The 18000-nt window shown below is 47.9% G+C and overlaps 9 protein-coding genes across 9 annotated transcripts; 7 read left to right on the top strand and 2 right to left on the bottom strand.

Moving 5' to 3' along the window:
* Window positions 1-25: 25 nt before the first annotated feature.
* Window positions 26-2150, top strand: SERLADRAFT_436510 (uncharacterized protein; the record flags this gene model as incomplete). Its single annotated transcript, XM_007316809.1, has 14 exons — window positions 26-188; window positions 247-274; window positions 342-616; window positions 684-756; window positions 815-894; window positions 947-1111; window positions 1170-1194; window positions 1260-1328; window positions 1425-1507; window positions 1568-1650; window positions 1712-1727; window positions 1790-1816; window positions 1893-2044; window positions 2103-2150. 14 exons carry the CDS (start codon window positions 26-28, stop codon window positions 2148-2150), a joined length of 1287 nt encoding a protein of 428 aa, XP_007316871.1.
* On the top strand, window positions 2133-2733 carry SERLADRAFT_385676 (uncharacterized protein; the record flags this gene model as incomplete). The annotated part of the gene is made up of 4 exons (XM_007316810.1): window positions 2133-2207; window positions 2269-2399; window positions 2450-2482; window positions 2546-2733. 3 exons carry the CDS (start codon window positions 2299-2301, stop codon window positions 2643-2645), a joined length of 234 nt encoding a protein of 77 aa, XP_007316872.1.
* A 504-nt stretch (window positions 2734-3237) lies between these two features.
* On the bottom strand, window positions 3238-4123 carry QCR8 (subunit 8 of ubiquinol cytochrome-c reductase complex, QCR8; the record flags this gene model as incomplete). Its single annotated transcript, XM_007316811.1, has 5 exons — window positions 3238-3461; window positions 3517-3630; window positions 3804-3858; window positions 3915-3925; window positions 4008-4123. 5 exons carry the CDS (start codon window positions 4045-4047, stop codon window positions 3376-3378), a joined length of 306 nt encoding a protein of 101 aa, XP_007316873.1.
* Window positions 4124-4306: 183 nt separating this feature from the next.
* On the top strand, window positions 4307-4732 carry SERLADRAFT_464026 (uncharacterized protein; the record flags this gene model as incomplete). The annotated part of the gene is made up of 3 exons (XM_007316812.1): window positions 4307-4431; window positions 4472-4530; window positions 4584-4732. 3 exons carry the CDS (start codon window positions 4307-4309, stop codon window positions 4730-4732), a joined length of 333 nt encoding a protein of 110 aa, XP_007316874.1.
* Window positions 4733-5746: 1014 nt separating this feature from the next.
* SERLADRAFT_464027 (uncharacterized protein) lies at window positions 5747-6385 on the bottom strand (the record flags this gene model as incomplete). Its single annotated transcript, XM_007316813.1, has 2 exons — window positions 5747-5990; window positions 6050-6385. One exon carries the CDS (start codon window positions 5973-5975, stop codon window positions 5790-5792), a length of 186 nt encoding a protein of 61 aa, XP_007316875.1.
* A 1557-nt stretch (window positions 6386-7942) lies between these two features.
* On the top strand, window positions 7943-8731 carry SERLADRAFT_491499 (uncharacterized protein; the record flags this gene model as incomplete). The annotated part of the gene is made up of 4 exons (XM_007317141.1): window positions 7943-8020; window positions 8088-8173; window positions 8238-8647; window positions 8705-8731. The coding sequence occupies 3 exons, from the start codon at window positions 7952-7954 to the stop codon at window positions 8509-8511; spliced, it is 429 nt and encodes a 142-aa protein (XP_007317203.1).
* slh6 (hydrophobin) lies at window positions 8705-9536 on the top strand (the record flags this gene model as incomplete). The annotated part of the gene is made up of 4 exons (XM_007317140.1): window positions 8705-8883; window positions 8959-9036; window positions 9097-9255; window positions 9326-9536. 4 exons carry the CDS (start codon window positions 8782-8784, stop codon window positions 9365-9367), a joined length of 381 nt encoding a protein of 126 aa, XP_007317202.1.
* A 307-nt stretch (window positions 9537-9843) lies between these two features.
* Window positions 9844-10163, top strand: SERLADRAFT_464031 (uncharacterized protein; the record flags this gene model as incomplete). Its single annotated transcript, XM_007316814.1, has 1 exon — window positions 9844-10163. One exon carries the CDS (start codon window positions 9860-9862, stop codon window positions 10160-10162), a length of 303 nt encoding a protein of 100 aa, XP_007316876.1.
* Window positions 10164-11723: 1560 nt separating this feature from the next.
* slh7 (hydrophobin) lies at window positions 11724-12541 on the top strand (the record flags this gene model as incomplete). The annotated part of the gene is made up of 4 exons (XM_007316815.1): window positions 11724-11908; window positions 11973-12050; window positions 12104-12262; window positions 12332-12541. The coding sequence occupies 4 exons, from the start codon at window positions 11789-11791 to the stop codon at window positions 12371-12373; spliced, it is 399 nt and encodes a 132-aa protein (XP_007316877.1).
* Between the last annotated feature and the right edge of the window lie 5459 nt (window positions 12542-18000).

Below are 18000 nucleotides of genomic sequence, written 5' to 3' on the forward strand. Positions count from 1 at the left end.
CATTCACTACATCGATTCGAAAATCATGGCCCTTGATACTTCCATTATCTGGCGACCAGAAGATGATCCATTGGTCAGGCCTCCTCTGGAGAAGGGAGATGTATACAGACCTGATATCCTCAAGATAGTCGAGGCTACGATAGATGGAATGAGTGAAGATCTTAGAAACCTCAGTCTCGACATACATGGTAAGTTTGACTGTCCTAGGGTAACCTCGATCAACCAATTACTGGGTACACCTCCCAGACCATCCTGAGATCAAATTTGAGGAAAAGTACGTCTCATCTTTACTTCATTCAAACCCACTCCAGTACTAATCCCGTTGCAAATTCGCTTGGTAGATATGCTCACGACGCATACACTGGGTTCATGGAGAAGATGGGTTTCGTTGTTACCAGAAACTTCCATCTTCCTACTGCATGGGTTGCAACTTATACCCATGGGCAAGGCGGTCGTGTATTGGGTATTAATTCTGAAGTAGATGCACTCCCAGGTATCGGGCATGCCTGTGGGCACAACCTGATTGGAATTGCCGGAGTCGCTGTTGCATGTGGTGCAAAGGCAGCCCTCCAGCAACTTGGTATCAGTGGCAAGATTGTATTACTGGGTACCCCTGGTGCGTATCATGCTAAGTGCTCTATGCCGATTCGAAAAGCTTATAGGTTTCTGGCGGACTTCTGTAGGGGAAGAAGGCGGTTTTGGGAAAAATATGCTTCTAGAAAAGGGGGCTTATGAGGAGATGGACGTCTGTCTCATGTTCGTTTCGGAAACTTACTCCAGGGAGTGCGTAGTAATTCAATGATACTGCAAATAGGTGCCATCCTGCCCCAGGGCCTCGTCATTCGATCAGTCTCAGCAGTAGTCTGGCTTTGTCCCGCGTAGAGGTTGAATTTAGTGGACACACGCAAGTCTTCCTCGTGATTCGTGCCCTCGTATCTTGACATAGGACCGCGCTTTAGGGCACACGCAGCCTTAAGCCCCTGGGAAGGAAAAAATGCACAAGATGCAGCAGTCTCGGCATACAACAACATAGCTCTTCTGCGACAACAGATCAAACCGACACATCGTGTCCATGGAATCTTTGACAAAGGCAAAGATTGGGCTGTCAACAGTATGTTTTTAGATCACTTAGACCCCATTTCGCCTTGGCTGATATGCGTTTTTTTTAGTCATTCCAGATAATTCTAAGATGTCGTACGTACATATCGCAGTGTCGTGTCTCCTTCCACGTCTTTCGATAAATGATAATGATCGTGTAGTTGGTATGTCCGCGCACCCACGACCACCGAGGCACAAGAAACGACGAAGCGTGTGATTGCCTGCTTTGAGTGAGCGTCGATACTCATTTCCCCGATACCCATCACCTCGATAGCTCTGCATGAAATATACAAATATTAACAAAATTTCCATAACGGGTAAAATAGAGCAGCAGCAATCGCGACGGGTTGCTCGGTCAAGATCGATACATTACTGGGTTGTAGTGACATCCGACAGAATAAAGCTCTTGGTGAGGAACACCGAAATCCTCTCCACAGCTTTACTCACTAGTTCAACTTATCAAACGCAGGCGATGAACTGGCTGACGTTACGCGCAAGCGTTATGGCGCCATAGATTATGAGTGGGGTATTCACAGCGCATCGACCGACTTCGTGAGCTTTGAGCAGTACCTCTTACGACCTACTGAATATTAATTTAACATTCAAAATGTAGGGTGACATTACTTACGGTACGCTCTGGTCAGAATAATCGTTTATTTCATCGGAAATGACACACCCGCACTTCTACTAGCTCTTCCGTCTCTTCACCCGGGATTTTGTTCGTATGACTCCTCCACTTAGCATCAGCTGTGAACTCACTATGGCGGTCGTCCTCAATTTATTCTTGACAACAGCTATTCCAACAGTACCCGATGGCGGTAATCATACTCCTGCTTTTACGGACGCTGCACGAACAGAAGTATCGCATAATGCGTGTTTGGTCGTTTCCAAAGCACTAACAGCGGTAGGTATGCGTGTTTTGACGGATGATGCCTTTTTGAGCAAGGTAAGTGGTATCGTTCGTGCACATGACATGAAGTACGAGTTTCTGATGGAATTAATAGGCAAAAGAAACTTTTGAAGAGGGTAAGATTAGCATGAATTCACAATAAAGGAGAGGACGCGGTGCCGAATATAGTGGGAAATGATTTCCCAGTCACATTCAATCTCTGTATAGTATGGAAATCAATGATACATTGCTTGAAAAAACTTATTAGATATCATACTCACATCCCGCGGGATATGCCAACAACCACAACCATGCTCATATCTTTACTCTATAGTAACATCACCGTCCCAGGCACGTCATCGTTTCTCCCGTCAGTGCCAGCTTTTGCAGGTACCGCCACCTACCACAGGAACTGTTCCGCTGTAAGTTTCAAGCCGCCACTATTGTCAGGGGCATTGACATACGTGATGTTTGCATACTCCTCTTCGTGGTTAGCTTGAAACGTTACAGCCACCCGTCAGTATTTACCAATATATGGTCTAAGATAACACCACTTACTAGAGCAGCGGCAACGACACTAATCTCGTTTCACATCAAACCCCGGATTTGCTGTGCGGTCTCCCAGTGGAATGAGAGTGGAACACTCAAAAACTTTTGAAAGAACGAGCCTCAGAGCAGACTACGGTGAACTGCACGACGCCGATGGTGGTAGGGCGTCCTTTAGTAAAAACACGCCATGACCATCAGTAAAAGTAATGAGCACTCAGATAGAGATACACTGGCCAGTGAAATAGTGCACAGTTTGAGGATACTGAAATCTGACCGGTGGCTAGGCACTCGAATTAAACCCAAGCTTAGAGCATAGTTCGTGAGTCCCTCGAATACAACAAATTCACTGGTGCAGATAAGTCGCTGAATGAGGCTTCATCAGCGTATCATCAGTCATAGACTGACATAAAACAACAGGTTTACGGGCAGTGCAAGGATGTCGACGCCTGGTTACTCGTATACTTGATGTGCACCGCAGATACCTATGCGGCGAGACACATCCCCAGCTATCTGCTGATTGAGAGGTAGCTCCATGCGTCGTTTGGGACCGCTCTAGACGTCCGAAACCGCCCCAACCCACTTGATCGAAAAATGGCGAACACTTACTATGCACCACAAACCTGATGTCATCCGTCCGGTTCCAGCTCAAAGAACCAAGGTACAGAGAAACATCATGCTATGTGCGGTAAATGATGGCAGAGAAAAAAGGCTGTATTAACTGTCATCTTACAATGACGTTCAAAACTGCACAGAAAATGCATCCATTAAAATTGGATACCATAGGCACCAACAAATTCTATAACCAGCACAATTTCTACAGTCAGTCATACATGCTGCAATCAATGCGATCCATGCAGTGCGACGTGTCCTGCCTTGCTATTGTTCCATGCGTCACGGCTTTTTGCCCAACTGTATATGCCATATCCTACAAGAGGTGCTCAGTACAGGGACATGTGATATTATACCGCTGGGTGACTTACCAGCTGCAAATGGGACAATCCAGTATGGCATCTGGCTAGCAAGACGCTTGTAACCATTGAATAGCCATCCACTGAACATGTTCTTGGTCGCGCGTTGCCTAAAAGGTGAGAGACCTGGTGGATATTGATCGGCGCGAGTAAGTCGTGGTACACAGTTCAAGGTATCATATAGCACCAAGAATCCACAGCGTTGACGGGGAAATTTTGCGGAACGAGTTGAGAGTAAAAATGACGCGCGAGACCTTCAATAATCTGCAATAAAAAAATCCGAAGGGCGGAGCACGCACTGTAGGTGGTAACACCTTTCATCTTCATGTTACTCGTATCGCCCCACCATGGATTCTATCCTCACGAGATTCAGCATTCGACGTACGCTAGCGTTCTGGATGTGAACTCACGTATACTTTGGCTAAAAATTAGTCAAAGGAATGAACCACCAGATTAAAGACGTGTTAATGTAGGTCAGGATGCCAGATAGATATATTACATACGGCCTGGCATATCACTGGAAAGCACATTTGTAGGCTTCATGATGGGCTACGCTTTGTGAGGTGTGTCTATGAAACCAGGAATAAGACAGACAAAAGTTGGAGGATGGTTTTTGGTGCAAGCCCGAGCTTTCCCGGGACTGGACAAACAGAAACCAAATAAGGCCACGACGGCTGCATACGAGCACACCATAAATCTGAACCACCACACTAGGTACGTGTCTCACAGCAAATATTGTAGCTTTTATGTTAATGCCAGTCCAGTTATACAGTCAACTTGCACGCTCGCTAAATTCAAAATGATGTCTCATCAAACCCTCTACAACCTCGCCAACTACCTTGGTGCTCTCGCTATGGTCACAGTTGTTGCATACCACTTCGTTGCTGTAAATGCGCGACACTTGGCTGGAAATGGGAGCGCTCAACAGTGATTGACTTCGTGCGTGTTATAATTGGCTGGGGAAGAGATGGGATGGGTGTAAAAGCACTGTAGGCAATTGGTTAGTCTTTAGCTCTGGTAAATCTGGTAAATCTCACGCGTCATTTGACAGTCATTACAGTATGAAATATATTTTGCAGCTTGTAATTTTGCGACGACCAACCATTCGACTCTTCCTTACTCGCGCTCATTCGCTACAGTTGTGTTGCCTCAATACCTGCCCCTCAGCAAATGTTCGATGCATTGTTCTCATTTCCAGAAGTCCAGTTACATATATTCGACCCTATAAATCCACGCAATAAGACCATAACTAACTAAAATTGAAGTTGCTGAATGATATCCAGTACCTAGCAAGCAACCTCCCTGAATCATCTCGCTATACCTCCTTGCTGATGTTGTCCCTCCATTCGGCCAACACCATCGCTTCTCCGGTTCGCATTGGTGGGATCATTCAACTGAAGTGGCTCGCGAGAAGCTGGTTGCGTCTGGACAAACTCTGGGTAGCGTATGTCCTCTTCCTCATCATTATTCGAGCAACAGCTGCATGCAGGCGTTCCCGACGGTGCTAGGAGAATTTGAGACAACACACTCAATGTCGAAAATTTGAAAGCTACTGGTTCACAGATTCTTGTTGTACTTACAAGATGATCCACAAAGCGCAGAACAGAAACCTTTATGGAGGTTAACCATGGTAAGAATGATTCGGCAGGTAATTCGCGAGAAAGCACTTACAGCAACAAGTCATGAGACTGCAGACAAGATCACAACAGTCCATACTAGTATATACGAATCTTAGTGTTTAAGTGATATAGTAACAGGATTCTAGGAGGATATAAGTAAGAGACAAGACTTTAGCAATGAGTTGAACGTTGAGTGTTGTAAAACTCGTAACCAGATGCTTCATTATATGTAACTGACAACGAAATACTCACACGTGCATGTTTACAGAAAATGCGCATGTGGAGAACGCTGTCCGTAATCTGATCGAAACCATATTTATGGTGTTTAGTCCACGCCCAACTAGTACTGTACTTAAGCAAGCAGAGTATCATTGATATAATGGTCAATATCAGTAAAGCTTTGCAAGAGTCAGACCCCCTTCGGGTACTCATAGAGAAAGCAATAAAGTAATGATACCAACCAAATCAATCGTTGCCAGGCGATATACAGTGCACCTTCCAGAAATCTGATTTACCCGTTCAGGACTATACTCCAAGGGTACTTTGCCAGTGAACCCTTGGACTGCATCAGTGTCAGGATGAAGCGATTTGAGGACCTCACCACAGAAGCCTTCCATCTGTGCTAAAGTTCACATATGTAAGTTTTGTAGGTATGATGGGAGCTTCTTATCCAAGAGCATCGATAAACAGATTGCACGGTAACAACAGGTAGGGGGCCTCGAATTCTGGCACATTGCTTACAGTATCCATGTCTAGATCGGAATTCGCCGCTAACAATACCCAATTGACCATGACACCTCCTTCATTATTACGAATAAAGCATATCCACAGACGAGGCGCAACAGGGTACATCGCCTGGTAGGTACACTTACGTGTAGAACAATAATCAGGACAGTAGAGATCGGTAAATGTTGACCTTACTATACCTTCAACGACTGTTGGGTGCATAGAGTTTAATTTGGGTATGGCATTTTCGGCTTGGACCTTGTCGAGCAGGATAAAAAATCCGTGACGGAGCAAAATGAAATCATGAGTCCTTGTGTCGTGGCGGAATCAAAGGACTATCTTGTTGACGGGGCTGCTTGGAGGCTGGATAGGTAGTTTCTCGATTTGATGTTATGTAGTAGAAAACACCAAAAGATACAAATGATAAACCAAAGAAGAAAAATGGGTTTGGGCCTCCTCGAACAGGTTTAGAAGGAGGCATTTGCAGCGGTATTAGTTGAAGTGGTCAACATTCAAGAACAAGTCTCAGCGCGCGTGAAAACCAAGTTAAGAAGCGTGAGATATTATTATATACTCTTGCAATTGAGCTATTCTTTTGCGGTCTGTCGTTTTTCAAGCTGGCTTTTTGAATCTTTGTGCATCACCGATATCGCCTTTTGAAACCAGTGGCCGCTCTTGTGTTACTCAAAGCGTTGTAGCACGCCCCACTGAAGAAGAATTGTTTTTCGATAGCAAAAAGCAATAACCATCTGGAACTGTGACTCTTCGTGCATTACTACGACTGGGCGCATCGTTTTGCAACTTCCACTAGGGAGCTACTTTGCTACACGTTATAAAAGCGATAACCATAATAGTATCTTCACTATCAGAACGAACAATCGGAATGAAGTTAGAACTCGGAAAGCTCGAGAAAATTGCTTATCACGGAGCGCATGCATCTATAGAACAAGGGTTAGATCTACCCGCATATTCTTCTCAGATATCATACGTGCGCTATATTTTGCACACTCCTCTTGTTCTGCCTTGTCATATAAATTTGTATGGCAATAACAAGCAAAACATAACTCAAGGTAAAAGTAATACTTTCCTTTGCAATAGGACTTGCAAATTCACGTCGTATTTCCATTCACTGCTTTAGGAAAGAAAATGCGGGAGCCAGCAGGTTCTGTGGATGCTATCACCGACGGAATCCGCAACTCAGGGTCCCTGGTGATTGGCCTTTACAATGCTATGTGTTCCAGAACGAGTGCATTCATCCCATCTTTGACTGTCGACAGGTCAAGTGACATGAAGTTGCCGGCACTCGTCCAGTACATGACATCGGAATTCTCACAGCTCCATGACAGGCCAGTCTTGCAGATAATTGCCGCAGTTTCGATTTAGCCATCGATATGATTGGCGGGAAACTTAAGGTACAGGCGCTCTGTTAACGCGACAAGCCACTCCGCTGTGGAACAACGAAGAACACCATTGCACATGGGTGAGCGGCCTTCTTATACAACAGACACTGTAAGCCTAAACAGTAGCTGAGAAAAGGTCAATGGAAAAACTTGATGTTCCTTTTTGCCAATGGTGGGATATTTTGCGGGCCCGTCGGACCAGTTGCGTTGACTTGAAGTCTGTGTTCAGTGGTGTCCGGTACCATTCTATTATGATCTCCTCGCAGCTCATTCGCTATATATCATCTAGGATTTATTCTTCTTTCTTGCACTGGTAAATATCTCATCGTGAAGTCTAAGCTTCCAACTCGATGAGCAGGATCGACCGTTTGTTCAGGAATTTCAAAAATCCTGCACATTCTGAGCGTTTAAGTATCTAATATTATACCCTCAATTCCATGTTATGAAATAGAGCTCCCTACTCATGGTCAGAACCATACCCGTATACTCCGTACAGCCAATCATGGCCTGTCCCACATACCCTTTGGTCCGCTGTCTCGTTCCCTGTTGTCCATTACTACATCTAGTCTCCGAGATTCATGGCTTATTGGCAATTCTCCGCTTGATTGACATCGGTAGACGCCGATTGCTGTTCAGGTTTACTCCAGCCCCAGCAAAGGCACCCGTAAGGAGTAGAATTTCTTTCCTGACATTGATCCAATTATGGTCTTCACCGCTAGCGCCTACTTGCATTTCGATGTACTTGCCGTCTCTAGCTATCTAGAAGTTGTTGTAAGTCATGGAGTTACCATCTATTGGAAGCATGAAGCAGTGCTAAAAGAGCTACATTATCTCACAGGCTGGAATTGTCAAGTCATGGTCTGATGCCGATGTGTACGTGAATATCATAATTAATGCACCCTTGGTCCTCGTATTATCATGCTGGTTTTTCGTCCCCTGGCCGTGAAGTATATTGGCTTACTGTTTCTCTGGCATTGGTAATTCACAGTTCACCACTTCTCGTTAGTCCTGTGTATCGTGATACGGGACATACGCAGAACAACCCGCGATCTTCGCCTGGGCAGTGTACATATATCCTTTCCTGCACCTCTCCTTTTTTTCTTGGAACTTACGTCTGCGAAGTACCTGGCCTAATGGCATCAGTAGGCGAAATTTACCATTCCCAGGTATGTCAATGTCTGGTTTTTGACATGTGGTCTCTGGTGTCCATTGGCTTCCACACCAAGGTCCAGACCTTAGGCTGTTCGACAGACGCACGATGACAAAGTCTTCGTGACTCGATCTCGGACTCAGGGGGATCCACTTCCCGTAATATCTCTCCTTTGCAAGCCAGACATAGTGGCACAACAATTCAACACTAGTCTTGAACCTGAAAGGGAAGACTTTTTTTTTGAAGAGGTAATGCATCGCCTCGTCCTCTGTCCTGCGCACTGACCATTATTCGTGGTATAAAAGGGAGCCTACTGATGTAGGTTCTCTCCAGTCTCTCCAGTCGAACAACACACAGTAGTTCAGCTTCTATATCTTACAAGATGTTCTCTCGTCTCTCCACCGTTTTCCTTTACGTCCTCTTTACCTTGACTGCTTTCGTGGCAGCCACATCCCCAGTGACCACCACTGTCACCGTCACCGCTGTAAGTCAATGTCTCTGTTGTACGAGGCTTGGATGTTAGCCACTGACCTATTTGTTTGCATCGCGACCCTTCTAGACCGCACCGGGAAGTACTGTCACCACTGTTAGTCAATGCAACACGGGTGACTTGCAGTGCTGCAACAGCGTCGAAAGTGTCAGTCTCTTTTCCAAAGTTGTCAAACAAAACCCACATGAATACTGAAAATGTTTGCAGGCCAGTTCGTCAGGCGTGGCAGACCTCCTCGGTCTCTTAGGCATTGTTCTGGGCGATATCACTGGGCTTGTCGGCATTACTTGCTCCCCGCTCTCCATCATTGGTCTCGGTAGTTCTAGCTGCACCGCTGAGCCGGTCTGTTGCGAGAACAATACCTTCGTACGTGAAATCTTTACCTCTGAAATTTGAAGGGTCGGTCAATTTCTGACATCCTACGCGCTATTTCCAGAATGGCTTGATCTCCCTCGGCTGCTCCCCGATCACCCTGTGAGCAGCAGCAATGACACGCTTTCGGTGTCGAAGCTTGAGACTAGGCAAATATCTGTATGCTCTTAAACAAATTTGGTAGTTCCTTGATCTTTCTCTTGTTGGGTTTCACTGTTGGGTTCGGATGTAACTGTTTTTGGTGCTGCGGTATCATAGAATTATAAAGATTTGTGACGATATGTAAGGCATTACTGTGCGATTGAAGTCGTGAACATTGCCGGTACCTAAGATATGGAATGGTGATAGGAAATAGTACGGGACCAGCTCAGGTAGCGTTGAGCCTAAAAGCGAAACTCGAGACTTGAAATGGCGTTTCCCGAGCCTTACCATCATGATGCCATAACTGCTGGTGACATTGACACTGACAAACTACAGTTCGTGGAAAACACAATGGCTTTGAACTGGGAATCAGCATGAACCGGATTGGCAGATTTTGATTACTTCCAGCCAACCTCGATGATCTCTAGCGAGCGTCGTAGTCACAGTCAATGATGTTATGTTTGGCCGTCGCGTTCAAATTAACACGGGCCCTTGCTTACTATCGCCCAGCCTGACCGTGACGCTACATTTTCTTTTCTTCGTTTTGGAACAAGCACTGGGAGCTGATTCTAGTCTGAACTATTCTCAGATGGGCCGAATTCGAACTGCCTTAGGAAAACACCGGGGTTGTCGCATGAATCTCAATGTTGTCGTGTGGATCCTCAGAATGGGCCAGGCCATCCGGTACTCTGGCCACCACCATTGGGTACAAGATGATCAAATGGCCGCAACCGTTTTCCGGCATTCCTCGATATCCTGACATTGGAATATAGGTCCGCGGAGCCAAGCGTGGATAAAAGGACCGGGGCAAGGCACATTTCACTATGTCTAACGTTAATGTAGCATACCACCAAGCGGGTGAACTATATTCCAGGCGGCATGCCTTCATTCAGGTAAATTTGGGCAGAGAAGATTGATACAATCTCTACCCTTGATATTTTCTTTGGCAACGGTGGGACAGTTAGAACACGAAACCCCACGAAACTGTCAGATATCCTCGATAGGTCTGCGCCTGCTCGAGGCAATCCAGGTACCCGTTAATCTTGTCTTCTATATTTAAAAATTGCAGGAGAAACGCTGTTTTCCTTGGTGTGCTTGTCCGATGACCAGGCAGGGTGTATGCACCACGGATTGCATATCTGTATACACCTAGTATCTCCACTCTGTCAGACTGGGACCTAAGTACGTATGTGTGTCATCATCTTTGCATTCCATGCTCATCTACGGCAAGTATGTCTTCCGCTGTCTGTGTAGTTGCCCACCCTGCCTTCATTGTTTATCCGCCTTTTCATTCTTTTCAGTTTGTCGTGGCCCATTTGATGTGTCTGTCTGATTTCGCATCGGCGGGCGACCATTGACATAGCTGTTCTGTCATATGTTCGGCCTCGTTTCCGCGCGAATTAGAACTTCGACATCTCGCTATTATTTCAAGTTGTAGCTATCTGGAATCCGGATCCTCGTGTTGGCACTGCTCTCCTTCCTTCCGTTATGCATTCGCCTCTTAATCGCCAGATATACTTCTCGCCAAGTCCTCCGTGTAATCGTTATGTCAAGAATATGTACTGAAAACCGTGGTGTTCTGTGGATTCGCGCCAGCTCTAGTTATATCAATGGAATGCTTGCTTCTGTACTTTGTGTGAGTGATATTCGCCGAAGTTTCGTGGAGTGTTTGGAATGTGATGACCCTTTCATCAATCATCATCACCTGTGCAGCTGTCACCAGTCAGATTTTCATTCTGTTCGCTCCATTGGTTCCCCCTGGTTCTCTCCCCTGACCGTGAATAGCATATGACATCGGTAAGTCATCGCTGAATTCCTATCTGGCCTTTGCAAATGGTGAAGGCTGGAGTGGCGGCCATACAAAATGTCATTCCCCTTTTCATAGTACCTGGCGCGATCCTCATGTCGTGCAACGTCTCGGTTTCCCGCTTTTCATTTCCTATTTCGGAAATCTCCTGGGGGTCAAGCGTTGTATTGTTTTCTTGGTTTTGACATCGGTAGGCTGCGATCGCTATTCCCAGGTACGCCGTGCTGTTCTTTCTACCATGTGCTCCTCACTTTTCGACCCCAGCTGCAAAGTCGAGACCGAAGGCTATCCGACAGACCCGGGAGGAAGGACGAGGAAAATACCTCCAATTTCAGGGGGCTCCACGCTTGTGACATATCGAATGTGCCCACGGACGCTGACAGGATGAATGCATGACCAGTATCGTCCGAAAGGAGGACATACCTGAGTAAGTCCTGAATCGCACTGCCCTCTCTAAGTTGCGCACTGACCCTTCCCCAATGTATAAAGGCTCGTAGATATGTAGGTTATCTTCAGTCCAGTAACTTGCAATAGCTCAACTTGAACTTGACCAACCAACTACTTAACCAACCAACAACAATGTTCTCTCGTCTATCCACCGTTGTCTTCTACGTACTTTTCGCCTTGACCGCTTTCGCGGCCGCTACACCTTGGGCAACCACCACACCCCCAGTGACCACCACTGTTACCATCACCGCTGTCAGTCAACACCTCTGTTCCATGAGGCTAGGATGTTAGCCACTGACCTATTTGACCCTTTTAGACCGCACCGGGAACTACTATCACCTCTGTTAGTCAATGCAACACTGGTGACTTGCAGTGTTGCAATAGCGTTGAGAGTGTAGGTTTTTTCAATTCAATCTGTTAAAATATCAACACTCAAAGTATATCCAGGCCTCCTCAGCAGGTGCCTCCTTGCTCCTTGGTCTCTTGGGCATTGTGCTGAGCGATGTCACTGGACTTGTTGGAATTACTTGCTCCCCTCTCTCCGTCATTGGTATCGGTAGCTCTAGCTGCACTGCTGAGCCCGTCTGCTGCGAGAACAACAGCTTCGTACGTGCATTTTTATCCCGACAACTGATGGGAACTACCTGTTTCTGATGCCCCATCCGTTACTTCTAGAACGGGCTCATTTCCCTTGGCTGCTCCCCTATTACTCTTTAAACGGTTATAAGGATTCTAGTTGGTGACAAAGAGTTTCTTCGGGTATATAAAGTTTGAACAATGGCTCGTGGATTAGGGCGTAACTATCTTGTACTCTTGTGTAACTGATCTTGTATGAAATGTGCATGGGGATGTTATTTGCCACTTACTTAACGCGGCGAAATTCAAGATATTGAGGACTGCTGGTGACAGGAACGGGTCTGAGGTATTGTTAATCCTACTTACGACCCAAAGTAGCGGAGAAGAAAGAAGAATCTCAGGAAGAGATAGCGGGGTCAATACAGGGGCGAAAATGCCGCAAGCAAACCATGTACAGATATAGGATTTGATTTGCCTAGCACGATAGTTACAAGAATATAGATCGGAACGATACATACAACAAGTTCAAAAGAATATGTAGATTCAGAGAATAAACAAGGATAACGTTTGCACAATGTATACAGTAGTTTGTTAGCATGATAATCGGCACAAGTTAGAAAAATGAGGTCATTTTACGATGCACAAGTTTATTGAGTATGATATTACGAAGACAAGCCTAGTCGGCTGTTAACACGTTGGCGATGTTGGCGGTTCCTCAAATGAACCTCATAATTAGATAGCGTCTCGCCAGGACCGGGGGTGTATAACTGAATCTGGCATAAATTCTTTTGATCATCAAGATAGCAGGACGATATACGTACTTTGCCAGGACAATCAAGACACTTGAGTCTCCATTCTGGTGCCGTTTTAGATGTTGCCTTGCGAAGGATGGCTTCAAACTTGTCTTCAGGGTATCTACTTTGCATCTCATGCATAGCCTCAGAGAGCCAAGGCGGTGGTGTCTGATATCACTTCGTAATGAGCATAAACACTTTTCCGCGCCAATATCAAGCAAAGCTCACATAAGACGAGTCAACAGTCCCTCCAGCAACAGTACTGGGCTCGGTAGGGAATGGGGAACGGTTACCTTGGCTATTGTTACTAGTGCTGGCAGGCCTGGGAGCGGGGGAGCGGGTTGGGGTTTCTGACGTTGATGCTTGTGGAGGTGGAGCGGGACTGGCGTGACCACCGCCGTTCGCTTTTAAGAATTGCTGTGCCAATGGAGGCTCAGAGCCACTGGAGGATTCTGAGACGGGTGAAACAGCTCTATCGTCTTCCGATGGAAGCGCGTTAGAGGACGCAGGCGGCATAGAGGGGGCTTCTACTTCTGGCCTGGAGCGGCTGGGCGTATCAGGCCTATCATTATTGTTCTGCAAACTTGTGTTTTGTGCGCGACCCCTTCTCCTCGTGGTCGCAGCCGTCCCAACCTCTCGCCTAAGATTAATATGATACTCTGCATCGGCATTATACTCCACAGGACGTGGTCTACGATGTCTGTGCCAGAATTTTCCTATTGAGATCACCATTTAGCTGTGACACACGCGGGACAATATTGGTAAAATATACTTACCACAGGTCCCACACTGTGACTTATCGCCCAAAGGACCTTTCCGTCGGCCAATTGCTATACTTTCAGGGCAACCACAATTTGAACAGTGCCACACTCCGTCGATAAGATTCGCATGTTGTCCATCAGCATATTCTTTCTCTTTGGCCTCCCTCTCGAGTTCCTTCACTCGCCTAGCCGCAAGTATCCGTGCAGTCCTACTATCCACTGGCAGAGCACTCGCCGAGGAAGCAAATGATACTGGTGGGTCGTTCTCGGGGGGAGGAGGCAAAGTTGAGGCATCTACAGCAGTAGACTGTATGGGAGCAGTAACCTGGGCCCGCGGGCGAAGAACAGACGAAGGATACGAAGGCGCTTTGAACAATCCCTTTGGCTTCTTCTCTTTACCATTCGCCATCCCGCTCATCGCCGAAGTCGAAGTCTGCTGCACCGACATTTGCACAGGCATTGGCATTATACTCGTCCCATTCTCGGATGCAACCATGTTCGCGATTGTGAGTGAAGCAGCGGCAGCAGCAGCACGCCTCGAAGTCGGTGCATTCGCGGCTGCGGCCAGCGCCAATGTCGCAGGATCCAGCTCGGGGAATCCAACTCCAGGCGTACGGTACGTCCGGATGGGCTCGCGGTCAGGTAGCGCAATACCACGCCTACCACGGGTATTGCGCTTCCGACGCTTGGTGAGCTCTTTTTCCCGTTCCCTTTCGCTTCGCTCGATCTCACCATCGCTGAGATAGTTGAGGAGGGGTGTAAACGACTGCACCTGATCGATGGCCCGTGTACCAGAGTTAAGACTCGGAAGGAAGGACATACGCAAGTCGTCATCTTGAACAACTGATCCATCTAAAGGATGGCCTACGAGGAAAAGTGATTTTTGGTATATTTGCACTTGTTCGCGAATGCAATGGGCGATGGCGGTTCTATTAAGACGCAAAGATGGGCTATGCACTAGTGAACACAATAGATAACTTACTTGAATTCTCCACCCAAACCCAACTCTTTTGCATAAACTTCCGCGAACTGTTCCGGAGACGCCTCTATGTTGTCGAGGTCCCACTCAAACTGATCGTCAAGCTTCATAGTGCCAACGATGATATCCAGCTATTCGTCCCGTAAGAAAATCGAAAACATCAGTATCTCACATCAGCCAAACTAGATAGATCCACCGCACCTTGATCAATATTCTCATCTCTTCATGCATGCTCCTCTCGTCCCATTCGAGATCGTCCACATCAGTAGGTCTCTCCTCAACATTTTCCTTCTCTCCTTCCCCATCTTTTTGCATCTCATTATTTTTATCGACACTCTTCGCAGCCTCTCCTCCCACTTTTCTCCTCTTCTTTGCCTTCTTACTACCGTCTCCCCTACCTAAACTAACTGCCCTTGAACGTTTGCGCCATGCTTCCCACCACTGCGTCTCCTCCTCGTCCAAGCACCCTCTCCCTACCACATTCCCAGCATCGTTCCCGTTCTCTTCTCCGCTCGCATTCAAGGAACCCACCGTCCCTCCACGCGTTACTGTCGTACCTTCCCTCTCTTTCTCATCACCGCCCAACTCCCCATCAGTCACTTCTGTCACCTCATTCGCGTCTCCATCAAAACTCGTTGTATGTGCCTTATAGTCGCTCAGCTGGTCCTGTATCGCTTTTGTGATGGTCGTATGGTAACTCGGCGCAAGTGCATAGTCGTCCACAATAGACTGCGCAAATGCTTCAGGTGTCACTATAGGGTCTGCACATACCCAAGTATCAGAACGGATGACACAGAAGGCAAGATAGATGACTTACCGTTCAAATTCCACACAAACGTATCTCGCATCTTATGATGTTCCACATCAAATTCGAGCCTAATAGGTACAAGCTGTTCCGGACGATTCGCATCTTCAGGGGACAACTTGCTTGGTCTGCAATAAAGTTGCAACCACCGCCATCAGCAACACGCTCACCGTTTCACTAAAAATTGACAAGAAGAAACTTACATCCTAAACCCCTCTCGCCTTGGCTTCCTTCCCCTCTCTTTTGGGGCTCCCTTCGCCCTGGGATATCGGACATCAAATCCTCCTTCCCCCCTCCTCCTTGTTACCCCAGCAGCTCCTACAACGCCCGTACCCACAAAGTCACGCTCCCACCACGCTCCTCGGACGTTCTTCGCCTCCGCACTCATCCGAGATTTCATCCCGCGGTAAAGTTCCTCGTATGCATTATCCTGCGCCATGATTTCTTTTAGTGTGTCAAGATCAAAGGAGGAAAGAGGTGGGATTGTGTTCGTGTCGGTGTAGACGGTTGTAGGGATGGAAGACACTCCTTCACTAGCGGCCTCAGGCGCATCAGTCGGTATATCGTCCGTGCTTGTTGTCGTCGCGACAGCGGCAGTATCTTCATTAGCTGAACTATCGCTCGCGTTCACGTTCGCACCCGCAGCCACCTCGCTCGCGCCATTAGCAGTAGCGCCCTCACCTTCCACTTTCTTCACCAAAGTCGGGGCACGCGGGACGAGCCTCACATTGGACACGGTGGGGTTCAGTGAAGCAAGGTGAGGCGGAAGCTGCTGTCCTTGCACCTGTGCTTGTGGTTGTCCACTAGGTCCTGTAGCGCCCTGTGAAGCACCCGCACCTGCTCCCTCTGCCCCGTCCACCTTCGTCTGTCCCTCCCTACCAATAAACGGCCTCGAACTACTCGATACAGGCTGAGCTGCACCCATCCCTCCACCAACGCCCGGGCCAGGTGGAACACCATTAACGCTTACACTTCCCCCTGCTCCCCCTGCTCCACCACCTGCTCCCCCTAGCCCACTCGTCAATCTTGCCACATTAACAGACAAATTCCCGAAGTTATTCATCAGTCCTGGATTGAGCGCAGCACTAGCACCGGTGCCAAGGTTCATCCCGCCAAGGGCGTTCGGATTATTCATGCCTAAGCTACCAATGCTATTTGCGTTGGGAGTATGCCCAGGGAGTGCTCCACCGCCACCAACATTCGTGCTGGGGATACCGCCAATGTGGATATTGGGCATACCGTTGACAACTCCTTGACCTCCTCCTCCCGGACCTACACCTAATCCACCGGTACCAGACAAATTGGAGATGTTAACCACCGATCTTTCCCTCTCGCCTCCCATGTGACTTGCGCCAGAGCTCGTATTCATAGCGACGTTCCCGCCTAGTCCAATCGTCATATTTGGACTTTGTCCCTAAAAATACAAAACAAAAGATAGAAGGTCAGCACATCATTGTCCAAAAGCTCAACAACTCGATAGAAAAGAAAGAAATATATGTTTATCTTGTTTCAAATAATAGAGAACAAATAAAAGGGGGGAAAGGGGACGAGCGAGACCCAGACATGACAAAAAGAAAAAGAAAACACGAAAGAAACAACCCACCTGCTGTCTCCCCTGCTGCCCACCCGGCTGACCGCCTGGCCCAACTCCTCCTACTCCAGGAATAACAGGCGGCGGCATCATTCCCCCGCCAGCGCCACCCATGATACTCCCGCCAGCGCCGAGCCCCAGCCCGACTCCGAGGCCCCCTGCAGCGTTCATATTGCCCGGGTTCATAGCATTCATACCGCCGAGGTTGATAACCCCCGTCACACCCCCCATCGCACCACCGCCCGAAGGCCCCACCGACCCCATCCTCGGTGAGTCGGTCATCTTTCTCTTCGTACCGCCTGCTCCTCCGCCAGACGGAGGCGGCGAACTATGCGGGTAGGGATGTTGCATCCCCATCCCCATCCCCTGCTGATTCTGACTCGGGTGACCATGCTGAGAAGCGTGCATCTGCATTCCAGACCCCATCTGGTCTCTCATATGCTGCATGCCCATGCCCATCTCATCTCGCATGCTCATGGCTGCTTGCATCTGCTGCTGCTGCTGATGCGGCATGGACTGCTGGGGCTGTAGTTGCATGGACGACGATGACGACGACGATCCCGCACCCGCTCCCAAACTTAAAGAGAAATGCCCTTGCCCTTGCGTTTGCATTTGAGCGAGATGGTGACCCACCTGGGCTTGTCCTTGACCCATCCCTCCCATCCCTGTCATGCTTTGTCCTCCCATTCCTTGCCCGCCCATCCCCTGCGCACCTCCCATCCCCATCCCAGGCGTCATCCCCTGATTCTGCCCTTGTCCTTGCCCCTGCATCTGCCCCTGCACTTGTCCTTGCCCCTGTCCCTGTCCCTGCCTTGCCTGCATCTGCATCATATAATCC

Source organism: Serpula lacrymans (assembly GCF_000218685.1).
Source record: "Serpula lacrymans var. lacrymans S7.9 unplaced genomic scaffold SERLAscaffold_5, whole genome shotgun sequence".
NCBI classification, from domain to species: Eukaryota; Fungi; Basidiomycota; class Agaricomycetes; order Boletales; family Serpulaceae; genus Serpula; species Serpula lacrymans.